This window comes from Brachionichthys hirsutus, unplaced genomic scaffold, assembly GCF_040956055.1.
Source record: "Brachionichthys hirsutus isolate HB-005 unplaced genomic scaffold, CSIRO-AGI_Bhir_v1 contig_724, whole genome shotgun sequence".
NCBI lineage: Eukaryota > Metazoa > Chordata > Actinopteri > Lophiiformes > Brachionichthyidae > Brachionichthys > Brachionichthys hirsutus.
In genome coordinates, this window is record NW_027180509.1 from 22,161 (window position 1) to 40,466 (window position 18,306).

Sequence of the window (18,306 nt, forward strand, 5' to 3'; positions counted from 1 at the left end):
CTAATTGAAACAAATTGAAATTAGAACCATCATGGTTTTACATGCCATGCTTTATTCTGTACATTTTATTCTTAATTTTTGACGCCACTCTGAGTTTCATCAGGAATAAAATCCTTGCTTCAGTCCTGATTGACGGTGCAGAACATTGCAGACAAACATCTTCGTGCTTAATTCAGATTATGTCACCAGACAGAAACTTTAAGCCTCCATAGACTCAGCGAGGCCCAGTGTGTTTTGTCTGAGACCACCTTTGAAGACATGACACTTGCATGAAGTTATTTTAATTTTATTTTTTCAGAAGAAGCAGACACTCCTGTCAGAAGTGGGAAAGGGTATCTGCAGCTGAGATCTTTCATTCCTAAAGCTATTATATTTGGAGCCACTCAGCAGCTGGGGCTCCGACAGAGATTTCAATAGGCAATTTCCTTTTTGCATCTTTTACTTATGCTGCAAGGGTTGCATAAGCACACATTTTCTTTTTCTGAATGCAACCCTGCTTAACAGCTTTTACATTTTGGCCCAATACACAATGTGGTTTGCCAGTGCCGGTTCTATCTTTACTGCATGTGCATTCACATTTATCCAGAGATAGCTAGAATGAATTTTAACTGCAGTTTCAATGCAATGAATGGTTTCTTTTCAAGCCACTCCAAGAACCTTCACATTTTACAAATTACAAACAAAGGAAACATCATTTTCAAAAACAAAGTTCAGCAAAGGTCATCGGTATCTTTGAAAAATGTAAAGTAGCAAGCTGACAGATCTTCCATGAGATTTCTCAGTCATGTTTTTCCAAGGATACCGATATTTGGCTGAGGAGCTAACAGAAGGGATTCATTGTTTCAGTGAAGGCTTTTTACCTCCGGCAAGGTGGCGGTTATGTAATCGCTGGAGCGTTGTTTGTTTTTTTGTTTGTTTGTCTGTCTGACTGCTAGCAACATAACTCAAAACGTTAAGGAAGGACCTTTCAGGAAATGTTGGGAATGTTACCAGGAACAGATGGTTACATTTTGGTGATGATCCAGAAGAAATCCTGGATTCTGTATCACTACAAAAGTTTCATCAACATTGCAGTCAATGAGCTTCTAAATTTGTTCCTCAATATCTCGGTTGATTACTGACCAATATTTATACAATTTGACAAAGTCGTGTAAGGTGAGGACCTCTATCTCACCACTGAATTACATCCGGATCGGATCCGGATTGTTGTCACCATCTGGATTTTTCCATTTACTTATAATGGAGGCTTAAAAAAAAAAAAAGCCTATCTTGTAAAATATGCATTCAATTCAGGAGACACCTCACCGCCCAGGTGGGCAATACTGTGTGTGTGTGTGTGTGTGTGTGTGTGCGAGACTGTCATCCAAAAGACAGTTACCAAGGCTGAGTTATGTGCATAAATTACTGTTCTTGTGTTTTCAACTTCTTCTTCTCATATTGCCTGATAAATATGAGCTAATCAAGTGATGGTATAATTAAGTAGATGCCACAAAATGGATCCAAAAGCTGTTTCTCCTCTGAATAATTTTCAAGCACTATCTCGCTCACAACGCTAATTTACTTGTGGAAGACTGACATTCAAGATAAACATCAAACATTGCATTGCGTTGAAGTTTTGCAGTGCTGAGTTGCCTGAGTTGCTAAATGTTAGTCTACTACTATTACTACAAATAATAACAATGCTAATAATAGCTCTTATTGGTCTATATTACTGTTGTAATTATATTATTATTATTATTAATAGCACAGTACCTGTTCCAAATATTGTTCAACATGGGAACACCAGTCATGTTGTATCCCACATCCAGCAGCAAATATGCCCTCATATTAGAAAGCTGCATTTCACTGTCTCTAACATGAAAACACATCCGCACAGCGGAACTTCAGTCAGAAACACAGATGACAAAAACCCCACACAAAATGTATACACTCAAAAACACAACTACTGCATTTATAAAATAAATGAGATGAGAGGAAGTATGTGAAGGTAGTACCATTAGTGGTATTATGGACCATGTGAAGAGCAAGTTACAGTTAATCCAGATATATCAGTTGTTTTAATGTTAACATCAGATCCGCAGGAAAACTAAGGAGGCATTTATGCTCCATTTATAAAACAGATCCATTCGTATGAAACGCTGTAGCAGTGAAACTTCAAAGTGTCCTCCACAGCAACTACGGCAACAGCAGACAAGGATGCGTTAACGTGGCTGGTAAAACAAGGGAGCAAATAACGAAATCAACCTGGCTTGACTTGAGTTCAACTTTTTCTCATTTAAAGTTTGCAGCCCTTCCGTGTCAGGAAAAGATTTGTCACATGCACATGCGCATTTTCTGTGCACTGTATTGAGATAATCTATAATTCTAATTAGTCATCATTATTTACATCTATTTAATACCACTCGGGCAGGCTGCTTTTTTGGGAGTCTGCACTTGGCAACAGATACGGATGATTTTATTTTTCCCGATAAACTAATGAATAATTTTCCACTCGGGGAATTGCATCATTACTTAGTCCCCTTAGACATGTTTTCAGCTCTGCTCTTCTTCATGCTGCAGTCATTTTTTTGACCCCTTACATAGTCTCTATATTCCACCCTCATTCTACCGCTTTCCTTCATTTAAATACGCATACAAACACACACACACACACACACACACACACAAATGCACAGTAGAGTAACACAGCTGTCAGAATCATCCATCAAAAATCCCCTCATTGCTCATTATCTTGCATATTTGTGACAAAATCAGCAGTCAACTTAATGTCAGTAATGGTCTTCTGTCAGTCTGACATTAGGAAAATAAAGCCCCGTTACTCCTCAGTGGGGACAGAGCCTCAGGACAGGGAGGAATACAGATCAGCTTGGATGAAGCAGCAAAAAATAATAATAAATGGTAACACTCTAAAAAATGAGTCGAGTCAGATTTACTAGATTAACAATGGTGGTGTGCTGCTTGTTCTCATATTAAGGTTATCTCTCCACCCATCTACATTCTCCACATATACAGATTAATCTCTTGACAGGCGATGTGGATGACTTTGCCAGGCATGCACGCACCATCTACATAATTGATTGTCTTATTTGTTGGCTCCAATCGGCATGTAAAGCGCATTGGCAGCCTATAATGTATCTCTTTACACACCTTCAATGTAGCTCTGCATGGAAAACAGATCAAGTGAGATTATGGAGATTATTTGATGGTAGAAAAAAAGTTAATGCTGAATTGTAGCTTTTGTTGTTTAGGTAATAAAAAGTGAGATGTGCTGTTAGTCAAGCAGCCTTCCACCGACTGCGTTTCCATCTCTCAGATATTGATCCGTATCAATACAAGACAATAAAGTCATACAAGCAGCAGGCTACTTATAAATGTTGCTTCACAAAAAAAAAAATACCAGTACTATGGCAACACAATAATCTGCCACTTCACATTATGCTAACTTGTGAAATAAATGGGTGCTCACTACTCTTCTCCGTAATGGTTTTGAATTGGCCTTCTTTGCTATAAAACAGCAGTCCCCATTGAGATCCCCGAGTCCAGCTCATTTCCAACAGGAGACACATCTATTAATGTCACAGACTTTACAAAGCAATGCTGTCAGTGTCAAAGGCACTTATGTTACCTGCATTGATACAGCTTGGACCTGAATGGTTTCAGGTTGAGAAAACAGCTGAGGGTCAGCAACACGCAAGGTGAACCCACCAGACCTAAAGAAAGAGAGAAAAGAGAGAGTTGAAAAGATAACAAAATATATTTTCAAACCACTTAAAAGCATTTCATGTAAGACCCAGCCTTGACTTGAACAGGTTGTAATTTGTTCTCTCTCTTTCCTTTGCAAACTCTAAATGAGCAGGACCTGGAAACAGCCTTTATTCCACCCATGAGGTTTGGTCCTGTGAGGCTTAGCTGGTGTGAATGCATTCACACGAAACAGGCACCCTGCTCACAGTCCCTCGTCATCGCCGCTATCTCTTCTCCCCACATCATCAGAGATTTGTCACATGACCCACCACTCCGCAGGGTTTTCACTCCCTGGGGTACTGTACTGGAATACAGTATTCCAGTATTCCCTTCCAGTAACCCCTTCCAGTATTCCGTATTTCCACCATGGCCTCATGAACATCTTGAATGCTTACTCGCTGGCTGTGATGCCGCGTCAGAAAAAAACTTACTCTATCCCTCTTTATAATTCATCCTTCATATTATACATTCTCATAGCTATTATCAAGCTCTGTTAATTAAAATATCTAAATGTGACAACTGTCGCTGCCTTTCAGCATTTGTGGTGTTTTAATAATAACACACAATTTATGGATGGATGGACGGACGGATGGATGGATAAACAGATTAAAGACGGAATTTCTTTATGTAGCTTTGAGTGTGTAATGTGAGAAATAATATTCTGTTCCTGTTAGTGTTTTGAGACTTGATATGTCATAAATACATTTGTTGAATAATGAAATTACTCACATTACGGTTTCAGGATAATACATTTCACCATCACCTTTGTCTTCACTGGAGAATTGGACATAGCCCATTGTTTTCCTCTATTGGGCACATTAATGCTTCAGGAAATCGTGAGCGCATTTGTTTGGTGCTCTCTGTCTGCACCCATTAATGCCTACTCTACATAATTTGAAAAAATATGACCATAACATGCAGATTTGAATTAATCCAATGGCTCAAAACTGGGCAGAGCACCACAATTTGCTCATTCACTGGCACACCGCCAGTCGAGCGCACACGAGCTGAATCAGGATTGACTATTGTCTTAAATAAATCGATTTCCAATTGGATGAACAGCCAGTAGGCTCAAACCCAAATTTATTTTCAGAAAAAAAGGCGATTACATCTGTGCTGAGTGATGATGTTATACAGACCACGTCTGCAGGAATATGTTTGTTCTGAGGCACTGGCATGTCATGTTTATCAAAACGTTTAAAATTGGACATACCCTTTCATTTATGCTTTGTTATATTCAACCAGCTGTAATCCCAATAACACTGAATAAAAAAATCAAAGACGATTAGTGATTATCAGCTCTGAAACCATCATCTTATACTGGATGGCCGTTCCTTTAGTTATCTTTTTACACTCAACTGTTGGTAGGAGATATCTGTTCCATCTCTAGTAATGGAAACGGTGGATAAGGTCAGGCAACAAAACACACGTGAATTTATTCAACAGTCACCGCTATAGTGTAAAGTACCAGCAAACAGTTTACAGAGGTTCATGGTAACTCCTTGATGAAAAATGAATCTCTGCACAGCTTTAAGTGAGTCGGGCCAGAAGCTTTGCTTTTTGTGTGCATTCATGCAGGTTCTGTGGGGGGCATTGCCGTAATGAGCAGCACGATGAAGATTGGTGAAGTTAAATTCAATGCAGGTCTTTTCAAAAGCAAAATGCGAAAGGGTGGATTTTGGATGTCGTGAGCTGGATGAAAGAAGCAAGAGCAAAACTGTCAACAATTCAATCTATTAAAATGGAATGATAAAAAAAAATGCATTTAAAAAAAATTGGAAAGGAACAATAGATTATGTGTACAAAATGGACCCAATTTATTGATGACACTACAGTGGTTATAAAGTCTATGTGGTAATCTTAGGTATCAACGGGATGATGTGAAATGTTGCCACTGTATGAATGATAACAGAATGACTATTCAACAACAATAATCTTCTCGTGAGAAAAAGGTTCTGCCTCCAAAGCGACATTGTTTATCTTCATCAAAGGTGATTTGTGCTGGCTTATTTCCCATTTTATGCCCTCCACCTCAGACGCTATAGAAATTAGTCTTTCTTGACTCTTATTGATTGTTCTAAGAAACTGAACACAATACCCGACATGCGACATTGAAGTTTTATAAAGCAATCTTTCTGTCGCTGCAGGAGAATGTCTGGGTGTGTCACCAGGCTGCCCACATAACAGCACTACCAACCCAGATCTACTGACCTGGCTTTGTCTTTTTGGTGTCTGAACCGGACACGGCCAGCTCTCAGCTCCTCCCAGGTAAAGGTATCGTCCCTGCTCAGTTCTTGTGCTGACTTCCTTCCATTCTCTCCTTCCTCCCCTCTCACCACAACCAACCATCCATTACTTGGGCCATGGACAAGTTGGAAGACAAGCTGTTTGGACAGGCTGTCAGGGTCCTTCACCTGCAGCAAGCTGGGGGACAGTGGGGCAAAACCGCCAAGGGGAACGAGCAGGGAACCGTTTACCTGTAGGACAGGTTGGTGGATGTTCACTGAGTGAGAGAGAGAGAATAAGGTTTGCATGTTATTGTTGTTGCATATTTCTGTGTGTGTGTAGGCGACTGAAATCATAATTAGCATGAGTGATCTTGACATGGCATTTTAGGAGCCACCATTAATTGGATCTAACTTTGCTTCAGGAACTTTTTAAAGATCAGCTCTTTTTAGAGGCCACATAGTAACCACATTACACCTCTTGTGTTAATGGGCATTCTAAAATATTAAACCTTTGGCAATGTAATTATATACTAAAATGAGTTCATAATTAAAAAAAAATTGTTTCCAAACTTTTCGCCCTGCATGGCTGCAAAAATGTATTTCCTCTCCAGACATTTGTTACACTTGATCAATCTATAGATTAGTGGAAGCCGAGATGCTGACAAATGTCACCCATAGGGACAGTTGATGAAATGTGTTCTATTAGAATTGAACTTGGTGGTAATTCGATCTGCTCCTGCAGGCCTCAGGCCTCTCTGCCTACAGGTTGGCAGCCGCTGTTCGAACATGAAAGTACAAGACTCCACTAATGACCAGAATCCGCAGAGAAAGCTCTTTTCAAAGTTCAGGAGCGCTAATTAGTACAATAAAAAAAATACAATTCTTCTTGTGGGGTACTTAATGGTGTAGTTTGTAATTCCAACTGAACTTACGAGACAGCAGAACCTTACTTTAAACAAACTTGTTGAAAGCGGAGCCAAAAAAAAACGAACTATCAATGGCCTTCGGTACAGCAATTTATCTCATGTAGGCCTTTCATAAATTCCCTTAAATGCTGACCAGCAAGGGATTGCATTTTAATTCTGTTTTTGGCCATTAGGTTAAAAGTTTGCTCATCATGGGCACTACATGAATGGCAGCATTAGGTCATTTTATTCTGGATAAAATGTTGGCAAAGACATCATATTTGTTGCTGTTAAATGAATTAGACAAGGACCTGTAGCATTGGTTGAACATTACATTCCACAAGCTGGCTCAGTGCCACAGCATCACGTTAATAATTGTTTTACGTTAGCTTCACTGCCGCATGCCTTGGTGTGCTGTTTCCTAGCAACACACCATGTGGACCAACTATGTGGATTTTTTTTTTCTTCTGACATCTTAAGGTCATTTGTATTATTTATGTGGCATTCTTGATTTAATTTGCATATAATTAGAATATATTCGCTGTGGTGCTTTAACTTGGATGCGTCAGATCGTAAGGTACACGGTAAATTTGTGTAACATTTCATGCAACTTAAAATACCTGTACAACAATTTCCTCTCCATGTCTTTCTGTCTTTCACTTTATCTTAAAAAGAACATGTCTTTTTCTCTAAACATGGTTACTGCATGTGACCTGTCACTGATGCAGACCTCAATCAATTCAAAATCAAAGATGTTCTATCAATCCTGAAGGATATTGGGCCGTAACACAGTTAACTAATACTTTCAAAATAAATAGCTTACTGGTTACCTGGTTCACTGGACGAGACGCCCAACAGAGCTTTGATGGGTATTAAAAAGAAAATTAAGCTAAATAATGCTAAATAATGATCTGTAATGATGTGATTAATTTGACCTGAGGTCTTTCAAGCAGGTGTGGCTACAGGTGGGTTGACTGACCGTCGTGAGAAACCCCACTAAATGTGTTAATTCCTTGAGAGGAGAACAGAAATTACAGCTCTGGTTTTTTTTTCCACAGTAATCTTATTTTAAAACTGACAGACATCCCTTTATTACCATGGCAAGTCCTTGTCTTCTGGTTGGCGTAATACCCATGTCCACAGCTAGGTGTGCAGTATCCTTCCATCAGGTATGTTTGGTCATGACAAGCACTGCAGTTTCCAATCTCATCACACAGCACACAGTCTGATGAGCAAGCTAGAGAAGAAATGTTTAAAGTTTATAAACTTGTAATTTATTTTTATGTACTTCAAACTTGCCATCCAGCATTTGAGGTCATTTATTCAGTATCTAAGAAGTGAAGTGACTGAATTACAATCATTGGTGGTAAGAATGAGACACACCTAAGTGTCATCTGCATATGAAAGGAAACTGACATTGTGCCTAAAAATGATAAGTGGTCCAGCAAGGACAGACCCATGGGGTCCTCCACACATCATCTACATAGAAGATGAGTTATCTATGACTACACTTAAATATTGGTATCGGTCATATAATCAAAACCACTTTAAAGCTTAACCTAGCTACCCACCTAATTCTTGAGATAATTAAATAAAGATACTCCACAATTTCAAAAGCAGTGCTTCAACTGAGCGGGATTAGAATTAGATTTTCTGTCATCAGCAGCAACAAGCAGATAATTCATGGTGTAGGAAGAGCAGTTGTACTCTGTACTGTCAAAAAGTATATTTCTTTTTTTTAATGTACTTGATCAGCCACAGATTCTTCTAATCTTACACAATGTTTCTATAACATATAGGGAATGGTGCATTTTGACTGCATTTTACTAGCTATTAGCACATAATCTCTTGGCAAACTAAGAAGCAGTGATGGCTGTGTTTTGGTTTAACATAAACTATATCAACCACAATGCCATCTGCCATTTCCATTACCTTGCACAGATGACCTTTTATAAGAAACAATGGCCTGGCCTCCTTAAATAGGTTTAAATATGAAGGATTAGTTCAAGATCAACAATGTTTTAGGCTTACATTTGCAAACTTGAGAGGACTTGTCCAGGAAGTAGTTTCTGCCGCATTTGAGCACACAGTGACCCTGCAGAGTGGCGTACGGAGGCTGACATTGCTGACATTGTCCAGGACCCCAACACTTCATACAGTCATCATCACAGCCTGACAGAGAGACAAATACAATGGGAGTATTAAACCCTACAACCCCAGACATTGTAATTATATTCTTATTATTTTTATTCTTATTACCTCCACCAAGGTGGGGGTTATGTAATCGCCGGCGTTGGTTTGTTTGTCTGTTAGCAATATAACTCAAAAGGTTACGGATGGCTCTTGATGAAACAGATGATTACATTTTGGTGACGATCCAGAAGAGATCCTGGATTCTGGATCAGTTTGAAATTTTCTATAGCATTGCAGTCAATCAAGCGTAAAAATGTGTTCCTTAATATCTCGGTTGCTTGTTGACCGATGTTCATGGAATATGACACAGTCATGAGGTGGGGGCCTCTATCATACTGCCAAATTTCATCGGGATAAGATCCAAAGTGAGGTCAGATTAAATTTTTTATGTATTTTTATTTTAACATTGAAAACGCGATTTACAGATAGGAATGAGCTGCTTTGCGGCGATCTGCGCTCTCTGAGTGCTTTTCTAGTTGTTAATGTTATTATTAACATAAAAGTGCAATTTACTGTTAAATAACTACTTTAAGAATATCTGTGATGTTTTTAAGGGCTATTATGGATCCCTAACTGTTTAAATAAGATGAACAGAGTATAAGCATGTAGCAAGTGGTAATTTAGGTACAAAAAAGAAAGTCCAACAAGCACATATTCCTAAACCTAATTCAGATGTGCTTCATCTTATCTGCAATTCATTTTACTGACTGAGGCATTTGTCTCCATCCTGGTAGAATCCAGGAGAGCACCCCTGGGTGCACACTCCGTCTTGCAGCACGTATCCCTCCATGCACAGCAGACAGTCTGTCCGTCGAGGGCCATTACAGGCATTACAGCTCCAGTCGCACTCTAGAAGTAGAACAGAGGGCAGCCGCGTTGGAGGAAGAGGTGTGTATCAGAGATATGTGTGCGTGTAGACATTGAAATCAAAAGTGGGGAGATTGTGCAGTCAAGTGAAAGCAAGACAGAAAGAGAAAGAGACACATTAATAATAATAATATATAATAATTATTATTTGTTGTGTACATCCTTTGCGTTTGTGCTGTGATGCATTAATATTAACACAAAAATAAAATTACCGGTAAACTAAGTTTGTGTGAGCATTAATCAGCAGGACACGTTTTAAGAAAGAGATGGGTTCTCAGCTTTAGTTTTAAATTTATGCTGTGCAATATTATTCACCATCATCAATTGTTGCTTGTTACTTTACTCCGTGGTAACTAACATTTACTGAATAACAAATTAATCTTTGTCCATACTGTTAGGAAATAGGAATTTACACAACAAATGTCATCCGTAAATATTATACATGAAATCGTACTAAAGTACAACAAGCACGTTCAACCAGCCGGAGGTGATCGCATGGAAAAAAATCAGATGATTGGATTAGAATTTGCCGCTTTTGAAATAAACATACTATTTGCTATATTGCTACCATTCAAAATGTAAAAGGTGTAATATATAGCATTCAAATATCAACAAAGGACTTAACCTGCTTGGGTTGGTTCTATTGCTAATAGTGGCACTACTCCTACTCCCTATTGAATTCCTACCATGACACCCCTTTTCTGTGGCAGTAGTTTGTGGTAACTCTGGTTATACTGTACTCAACTTGTTAGGTGGCCGGTACTGACGCACTGCACCTTTAAAAGGATGCAACGCTCAGTCTCCCTCTGGTGAATATAATTTTGTCTTGAAGCCTGAAAGCACACTTAACCATCTTTAAAGTCATTTCTCTTACATGACAAGGTAGACAAAAAAAAAAGTGAGAAATAAGAGCGGGGGCTTGCAGAGGCAGTCAAATGGTAAATTAAGGTTTTGTAGTGTAGATTATTCAGTACAGACATGTTTTATAAGCACTTCACTGAGGGAACTGTGAAAACAAACTGAGAGCTCCCAGAGGTTCCTCAAAAGCCTTTCACTTTCAGATAGTAGCTTGCAGTGCTGCTTTCTAACAGTCTCGGTTCATCCGAGGTTCACAGCTGGATCACCCAGACGGTGGCTGCAGCAAGCTGGGGGCATAAGCATAGTGTCACAGGCTGCGCGGTGAAAACCACCTGCAGAAATGCAAGGGATGCCTAGCTGCCTCGCAGGAAGTCCCATTCTAACCACTGGCAGTTTTCTTAGCTGCTAATCAAACTGCAAACAGGTAGCAGTGGCTTCAGGGGCCAGTTCCTCTGGACCACTGAGAGCTGGGACATATGGGTAGGACAGTTAAAGGTGTCGTTGGTGGGTAGCAGGCAATCTGACACCATTTCATACACAGATGGGTTGTTCCCATTCTCAACCCAAATCCGACACAGAGGATGGAGAGATAAAAACAAATAGTTTTTTCACGTTATTTATAGGTTGCTATAATCGAGATCGATTCAGTGCAGAATAATGTGATTTTGGCTGGTTAGTGGGGAATTAAATATATGAACAGAGTTATTATTGTATCTGCACGATTATCTGGAACTTTACAACAGGAAATGTTATTTAGCATGGATGTGAATCCAATATGAGGTCCATTGATCAACTGCCCTCCACACTGGAAGACATAATATTAAAAAGCACACAACATATTCAGGATTTGCATATATGGTTCAACAGTTTATGACTTGATCAATGGACCCCATAAACTGAACATAGCTCACTACATTACATGCAATTTGGATGGAGAGTAATTTATGGATATGCATTAATCCTTATTATTAATCCAGAGTTTCCCTTCAGCCTCCCTGCACTGCTGCCGTACCTCTGCAGGCCCGGGTCGTGGTGTTGAGGTAGTACTGATGGGCACAGCTGTCGTATTGACATTCCCCGAACAGCAGAACCCTGGTCGGGTCACGGCAAGATGTGCAAACCCCGGCCAGGTCACACGTCAGGCATTGGCTGTCACACGCTGCCAAAAACAAAGAGGTCGACATGGAAGTCTCGTTTGACATGATGCAGTGAAAGGCATCGGCATCAGGATCTGATAACATCATTCAAGACTGAAATAATATCAGATGGTAAAAATAAGGATGTAATATTTTATGTGGTCTTATCGCTATAGCTTTTATTGATTCAACAAGTTTACGGTTATTTGGTTGGTGAAATTGATAACATATCTCAAAAAATACTCAAGATATGTACGGCATATTTAGTAGAAAGCAGTTGACTGACAAAATATGAAAAGGCAACAGCTAACTGCAATTCCAAAATGCAATAAAAAATAACTCTAGTATGACATTGTTCATTTCTGATTAAGGGTGAATACTGAAGTGCTTTTTAAGTCAGTTGTGTTGTTGCCAGAGTTGAATGAATAAAATGTAGAATTCTTTTCAGTGCGACTTAAAGACAGGCCCTTAAAAATATGCAGTACAGTGAATTGCTGCATCCTGTGCAGGCAGGTCATTTACAAACGCTGTGAACGCACATAAAGATGTAGATGCTGGTAAAGGATATTAGTAAACAACATTGGTGAAACATCATCAATGTCAATGACAGAGGATCTCAATAAAAATGTAACGGTTTTCATCACATCAAATTATACTGTCTGGCGCTTTTATTATTTTAACTTCCTCCTGTGAGGTAACAGCTTTCCATCATGCATCATGTGACACCAGCTGTCACTCGAGTGCATGCGGTCACATATCTGTTTCGGGACAGATGCAGCCGCGGTACTTACGTTTACAGATCCCGTGACCGTCGTCATAGTAACCAATGGAGCATTTTGGCGCACAAAGACCAGACAGCAAAAGAACGCTGTTGGGAGGGCAGGATGTGCAGGAGAGAGGCCCCGCCCCACTGCAAGCCTCACATGATGGATGGCATCCTGCAAAAGAAATAAATAAAAATATAAAAAGACAATTAAAAAGATTAAAATGGAGAATGTGCTACAAAGACTGAATACTACTGACCCACTCCCGTATATTAGACTGAAGAATATAATGCTCAGAAAAGAATCACACAACCAGGGAACGAACTGACTGACTAAAGTTCAGTGGGCAGGACAGTAAAGGCTCTTACTGATGCAGGCGCCATGCCAGCCATAGTGTCCCTGGGGACAGTGGGAGACACAGTGGTCGCCCAGAAGCCACTTCCTCGGCGCTTCACACCACAGACAAACACTTCCAATGCCCGTCTGGAGGTCGGCTGTGCAGCGTTGACAGTCTGAACTGCATTCTGCAAGAAGGATGCAAACAAGAGGGATATTGCTGGACACAGATAATATCCAGTCAGCATCTCTTTCATATTACTGCTGCCGTCCTTTGGGTGTGTTCCCAACATGATCATCTTGGAGAAGCGCTCAGTTATTAATCAGGCGCCGTTTTATTTCCCTGCGTTATTTATTTGGAGGGAAGATCTTATGTGGTGTTCCACTCAAGAAAACAGGAAAATAACTGGTATCTCAATGCAAAAAGCAAGTTGAAGCCATTTCCTTCCTTTAAATGTCCTCATTTTTCAGCTTTCAAACATAAATCTTCCTCAGTCATTGAAAAGCTCCACACACTGTCCCTCATCCCCCACCCGGACACTCGTATATATTCACAGACATTATCAGCATGGTCACCCAAACGGAGCCCAGGAACACCTCCTGGTGTTTCTATCCGATGGCATCTGGTCCGGATGGCACCGAGGCAGACGCCACAAACTTATCTGCCTGTGCTGAGATAACAATCTAGAGCGTAACAGCAGAACAACAGGGCTCTGCAGGTGAAGAGCTGTATGTCAGCCAGGTGAGCATTGCAGATAAGAAGTGGATCATGTAGGAATATTACAAAGAAAAGAAATGTTAAGACCATAAATATAATCGGGGATTAATATAAATAAGGAAAAAGTCAGGAAGGATTACAAGTTAATCAGAAAGTTTGAAATGTGATCTCCTCTCCAGGATTTGTCGGCTAACAACCGGCTACTTTAAAGATTATATGAGTTTCATCATTGTTATTCATCATTGTTACAGTGGTATCACTCTTTAGAAATAAAAGGAAGACGAGAAAGGAGACCATTTTCAAATAGTTATTCAGTGTGAAGGAGCCATGAATGAATTGGTTATTTTGGGGTTTATATTTTATACATTTCTTTTGGTTCTTGTAATTGTATTTATTCTAACAATTACGGTAATTAGGTCACAGGGATATGGACATTTTACATTGCTTTTAGCATTTAATGCGTTTTCTGGTGATCAAATGACTTCAATGTGGAGATCAGGGATTGTTGACTGTGGAGATCAGTGACAAATATAAAACTAAAACTGTATTTATTTGGGTCCTAAGAGCCATTCTTTACCCTTCTGGATTCTGGATGACCACATTCTGCTGTGGGTCAAACATTTTTTTTTCCCCTGCATTTCTTAAAATATATAAAGCAGAAACATTCTTCAATGTGTCATCTATGAAAGGTTAGGCTTCAATGTCTATGAATTTGTGTCTTCCCTGTGATGGTGTGCATTTAAAAAGGGAATACTGTAATGCCTGCCTTCTCTCCGTCGGCACGGATCCTGAGTGCAGCGGCAGCTCAGAAAATAATAGAAGAATAAAAGTCTTTATCTGAAGTTACAGCCATGAGAGAAGACAGAGTGCTGCAGTGGTCCTCTGATACTGACTTCACCCTGTCAAGACATGTCAAGCAACGAAAAAATAGATGCAGCAATGACGTCCTGCTTTTGTCTTCATGCTGAGAGCTGAAGCGCCATGGTTGGGTAACCAGAGACATAAAACACTCCCGTCTTGGATGTCTAGGATTAAGAGCGCTTTGGATATTGGTTGAAAGACTCTGCACACAATAACCTGAACTTTTGTGGGTGTATTTAAAAGCATTTGACATTTTTAAAGGAGCTGGAGAGAAACTATTTTCACGTGACATCAGTAAGATTAGTGTTAGAAATTAAGCTCACATTAATCGCAGTATTAAAGTATTCAACAGCAGTGTGTCATTAGTTTTGGGCTGTTATCAGCTCTGTGCTCGAGTCTTCACCTTCTATTTATAGCCAGACTTCATCATCATTTTTATAAATTGTGCGAATATCTTCGATATATTGTTAACCGCTTTAAACTGGAAGCAAGAGCTTCGTGAGTTCAAATGTTTTCTATTACTACGCCTCGACTCAGGGTCACACGAAAATGCTGTCACCTTTTACTGAAGCATTCTGCCTCTAAATGTCTGATGAATACACAAAAGAGCAAAAAAAAAGAAAATAACTTGCAAAATGTCAGTGTGAGTATGTTCTCAAGTTGTCAACCCAGTTTCCCAATAAGATAATTCGTTTCTCACTTATTCAGGTAAATTGATTCACAAAGATCATAACTCAAAGCAGAATAACATTTTTCTTTCTTTTAAACTCCTACTTGTCTTGTTGGCTATTTCTCTCTTCATCAGAAAGACATGTTCCTGTCTCCATTTCACAGTTACAGGACTGGCTTGTTTTGATGACGAAGCCTTTCTCTAGTTCAATGCACATCAAATTTAAGCTTCAGGTGTTCTTAAATAATGGCTCCAACCAGATTAAGATGTATCATCATCTCTTGCAGGTCTGACGGTCGAACTGAGGTTTTCCAGAAGCTCTTCAACTTGTACTTTCAGAGCTCTGACTGCAGAAACCGCTGACTCAGAAGTCAATTCTCTTTGCGTCAAACAGCAGAGGAAAGGAAAGGGAAAGAAAGAAGGTGAGGGGTTTATTCCAATGGGAATTACGAGCTGCATTCAACCTGGAGGGAGGCTTTGTTTAGCAAAGACAGACCTGCTAATGGCTCTTATCGCTGCCATCATGACCGACATGTCCCTGCAGCTGGAATGATCTGACCGTTTTCTCTGAAGAGCAGTGACAATCCACACATTTAGGGGTTTTTTTGTACACTTGGAAATTTTGCTTCACTCTCTAGGGACCATGAGAATTAAGAGAAAATTGTACACATTTAGAAACTAATTCAGGAACTATAATCATAAATAGAAAAGCACTCAGAGAGCGCAGACCTCCGCCAAGCAGTTCATTCCCCTCATAATTAGATTTACACCGTCCACATGGTGATCTGGATCATCATAAAAGGTTCTAAATAGTTATTGGTATCTTACACCAACCATGAAAAGTAAAAGTTAACAGATTTTTGACTCCATAAATGGAGGTTTCAATGTTAAAATGTAATATTTTATATTTTTATTTATATTTATATTTATATTTATATAATATTTGCTAAGGTCATTCTGGATCCAATCCAGGTAACTGCAATGTTAACAAAAATTTCGAACTGATCCATAATTCAAAGTCTCTTCTGGATCCTCACCAAAATTCAATCACCTGTTTCTGGAAATACCCCCTACATTTTTTGAAAATTACATCAAACGGCATCCAGAACTTTACGAATTATCTTGCTAACAGACGGACAGACAGACAAATAAACACCGGCAAGCACATAACCTCCTCGGCGGAGGTAATAATCAGTTCAGACCCACAGATGATTGACATTTCCTATCCTCCGCGAGAAGCTCTGCTGTACCGGTACTATACAGAAATGAATGGCCAAAAAAACATGAGCACTTCCCAACAGGGTGTTGAATTATGGATTGCAGAAGTATAACTAACAGATTCAAGTCTCTTTTACTTGGTGATATGACTGACAGTATCTGACTGCGCCACAATAAATTCAACCTACACACTCTCACGCCTTTGTGCAAGTCATCACACAATAAATGTAACGCTCTTTCAAATTGTTTCCCACCATTCCCCTTGTCCCGCTGCCATAAATTTAGTCGGCTGAGTCAGTGTTTTCTTCGTGGAGAATAACGACACATTAAAATGGAAGGACAGCAAGCAGAGCCAACAAACTGTCATTAATAGACAAGAGCAGTTTACCTGAAAGGAAAACGTTTCACACAAGAGGTGTGGATTAACGCTTGTGGAATTTGGATAATCGCTTGGCCGGCTATAATGAGGAGTTTGAGAATACTGCTGTCAAATCTGAATCAAAAAGGGGTTCCGGTGGAGAAACACAGTCTGAGGCAGACAGAGGGGGGAGAGTGAGGGATAAACAGACCACAGGAAAGTGGGAAACAACCCAACGCAAGATCGCTGCTGTGCTGTGAACATGTGAATGGAATGGGACCCTCATCACCTTAAGAGTGTGTGTGTATGTGTGTGTGTGCTCTCAGTAGCCAAGCAGAAATGATGACCCCAGGATTTCTTGGGCCCAAAAGCGCTATCAGGCATCTTTTATCAACTACAAACTGGTAGCTGGTCGAGTGTCTGCGTGAGAGCTCAAACAGCGCATGCGATCAAAACGTGTACCATAATTAAAAGTCAGCGTGTCAATGTTTCCCCTCCCGCTCTGTTTACCGCCTGCTATCTCTTCCATCCCGGCTTTCTACCATGTAAATACGCCTGTTTTTAATCTATAGCCAGTCATGCAGATAGGTAAAAACTCATTTCATTACCTAGACAGGAGGAGGAGGACTACATCAGGAGCTACGACTGGCTAGTCATTTATCATTTTTGGATGCCAAAGGTAAAGACTATATTTTGTGAATATGTAGAAGGGAGAGGAGGTATCTCAGGCTTTATCAGCAAAGATCTAAAGGAAGCGCTTCTTTATCCCAGAGGATGCTAGAGTTTCTCTAAAATGTGTAACTGAGTGAGAAACTCATAACCACTTTGTTTGTTCGTAATCACACCAAGCGTTTTATATTATTTTTTATTATATATATACACATACAGTATATATATTATATATTGTAGTTTTTATATTGTCTTTATAGAAATAATCGTCTTCCACTTTTTCTGGAAACGGAGGTGCCTCATTTCCAGAAATATATTCAGCCTTTCAAACTCAATTCCCACCAAAAAGAACAATTTTAATGAAATAAAGGAAATGATTTTAAACATGGACGCTTAATTCTCCAGGATCCAGTTATGGCGATAGCCGTCATTGTGATATTGCAGAAATCAGGTCCAATATAAGTGTTATTGGTTTCCAGAAGAATAAGTTGCAGTAAAGTCAGAATGATGTGTTGTTATAATCTGATAACAGAATAATTGCAACATAAAGATGGATATTATTTTTTTACTTGTCACATAACGGATTTGAACCGTTTCATCTACTGAGTGAGGCTTAATACTTCAGATCACATTAGGGATGCACAAAACAGAATGTAATGATTTCACAACAGTTACTCAAATACATTGTGGGAGTCAGAACTTTTAATTGGCCAACTGCAGCAGCTGCTGTGATTAAATTACAGCAGACAAACCTGCTGATAAACGCATCATGGTTGAACGC

At 39.6% G+C, this 18,306-nt stretch overlaps 1 protein-coding gene across 1 annotated transcript in view; it reads right to left on the minus strand.

Moving 5' to 3' along the window:
• The window catches only part of LOC137915724 (extracellular matrix organizing protein FRAS1-like), a gene marked incomplete at both ends in the record, with an annotated part of 74,194 nt that overhangs the window by 21,210 nt on the left and 34,678 nt on the right, over nt 1-18,306 (minus strand). Inside the window, 8 exons of the mRNA XM_068758842.1 lie at nt 3,626-3,710; nt 5,956-6,247; nt 7,974-8,114; nt 8,909-9,049; nt 9,779-9,919; nt 11,808-11,954; nt 12,723-12,869; nt 13,064-13,219. Coding sequence (XP_068614943.1) covers nt 3,626-3,710; nt 5,956-6,247; nt 7,974-8,114; nt 8,909-9,049; nt 9,779-9,919; nt 11,808-11,954; nt 12,723-12,869; nt 13,064-13,219 — 1,250 coding nt within the window. The remainder of the gene's footprint in view (nt 1-3,625; nt 3,711-5,955; nt 6,248-7,973; nt 8,115-8,908; nt 9,050-9,778; nt 9,920-11,807; nt 11,955-12,722; nt 12,870-13,063; nt 13,220-18,306) is intronic.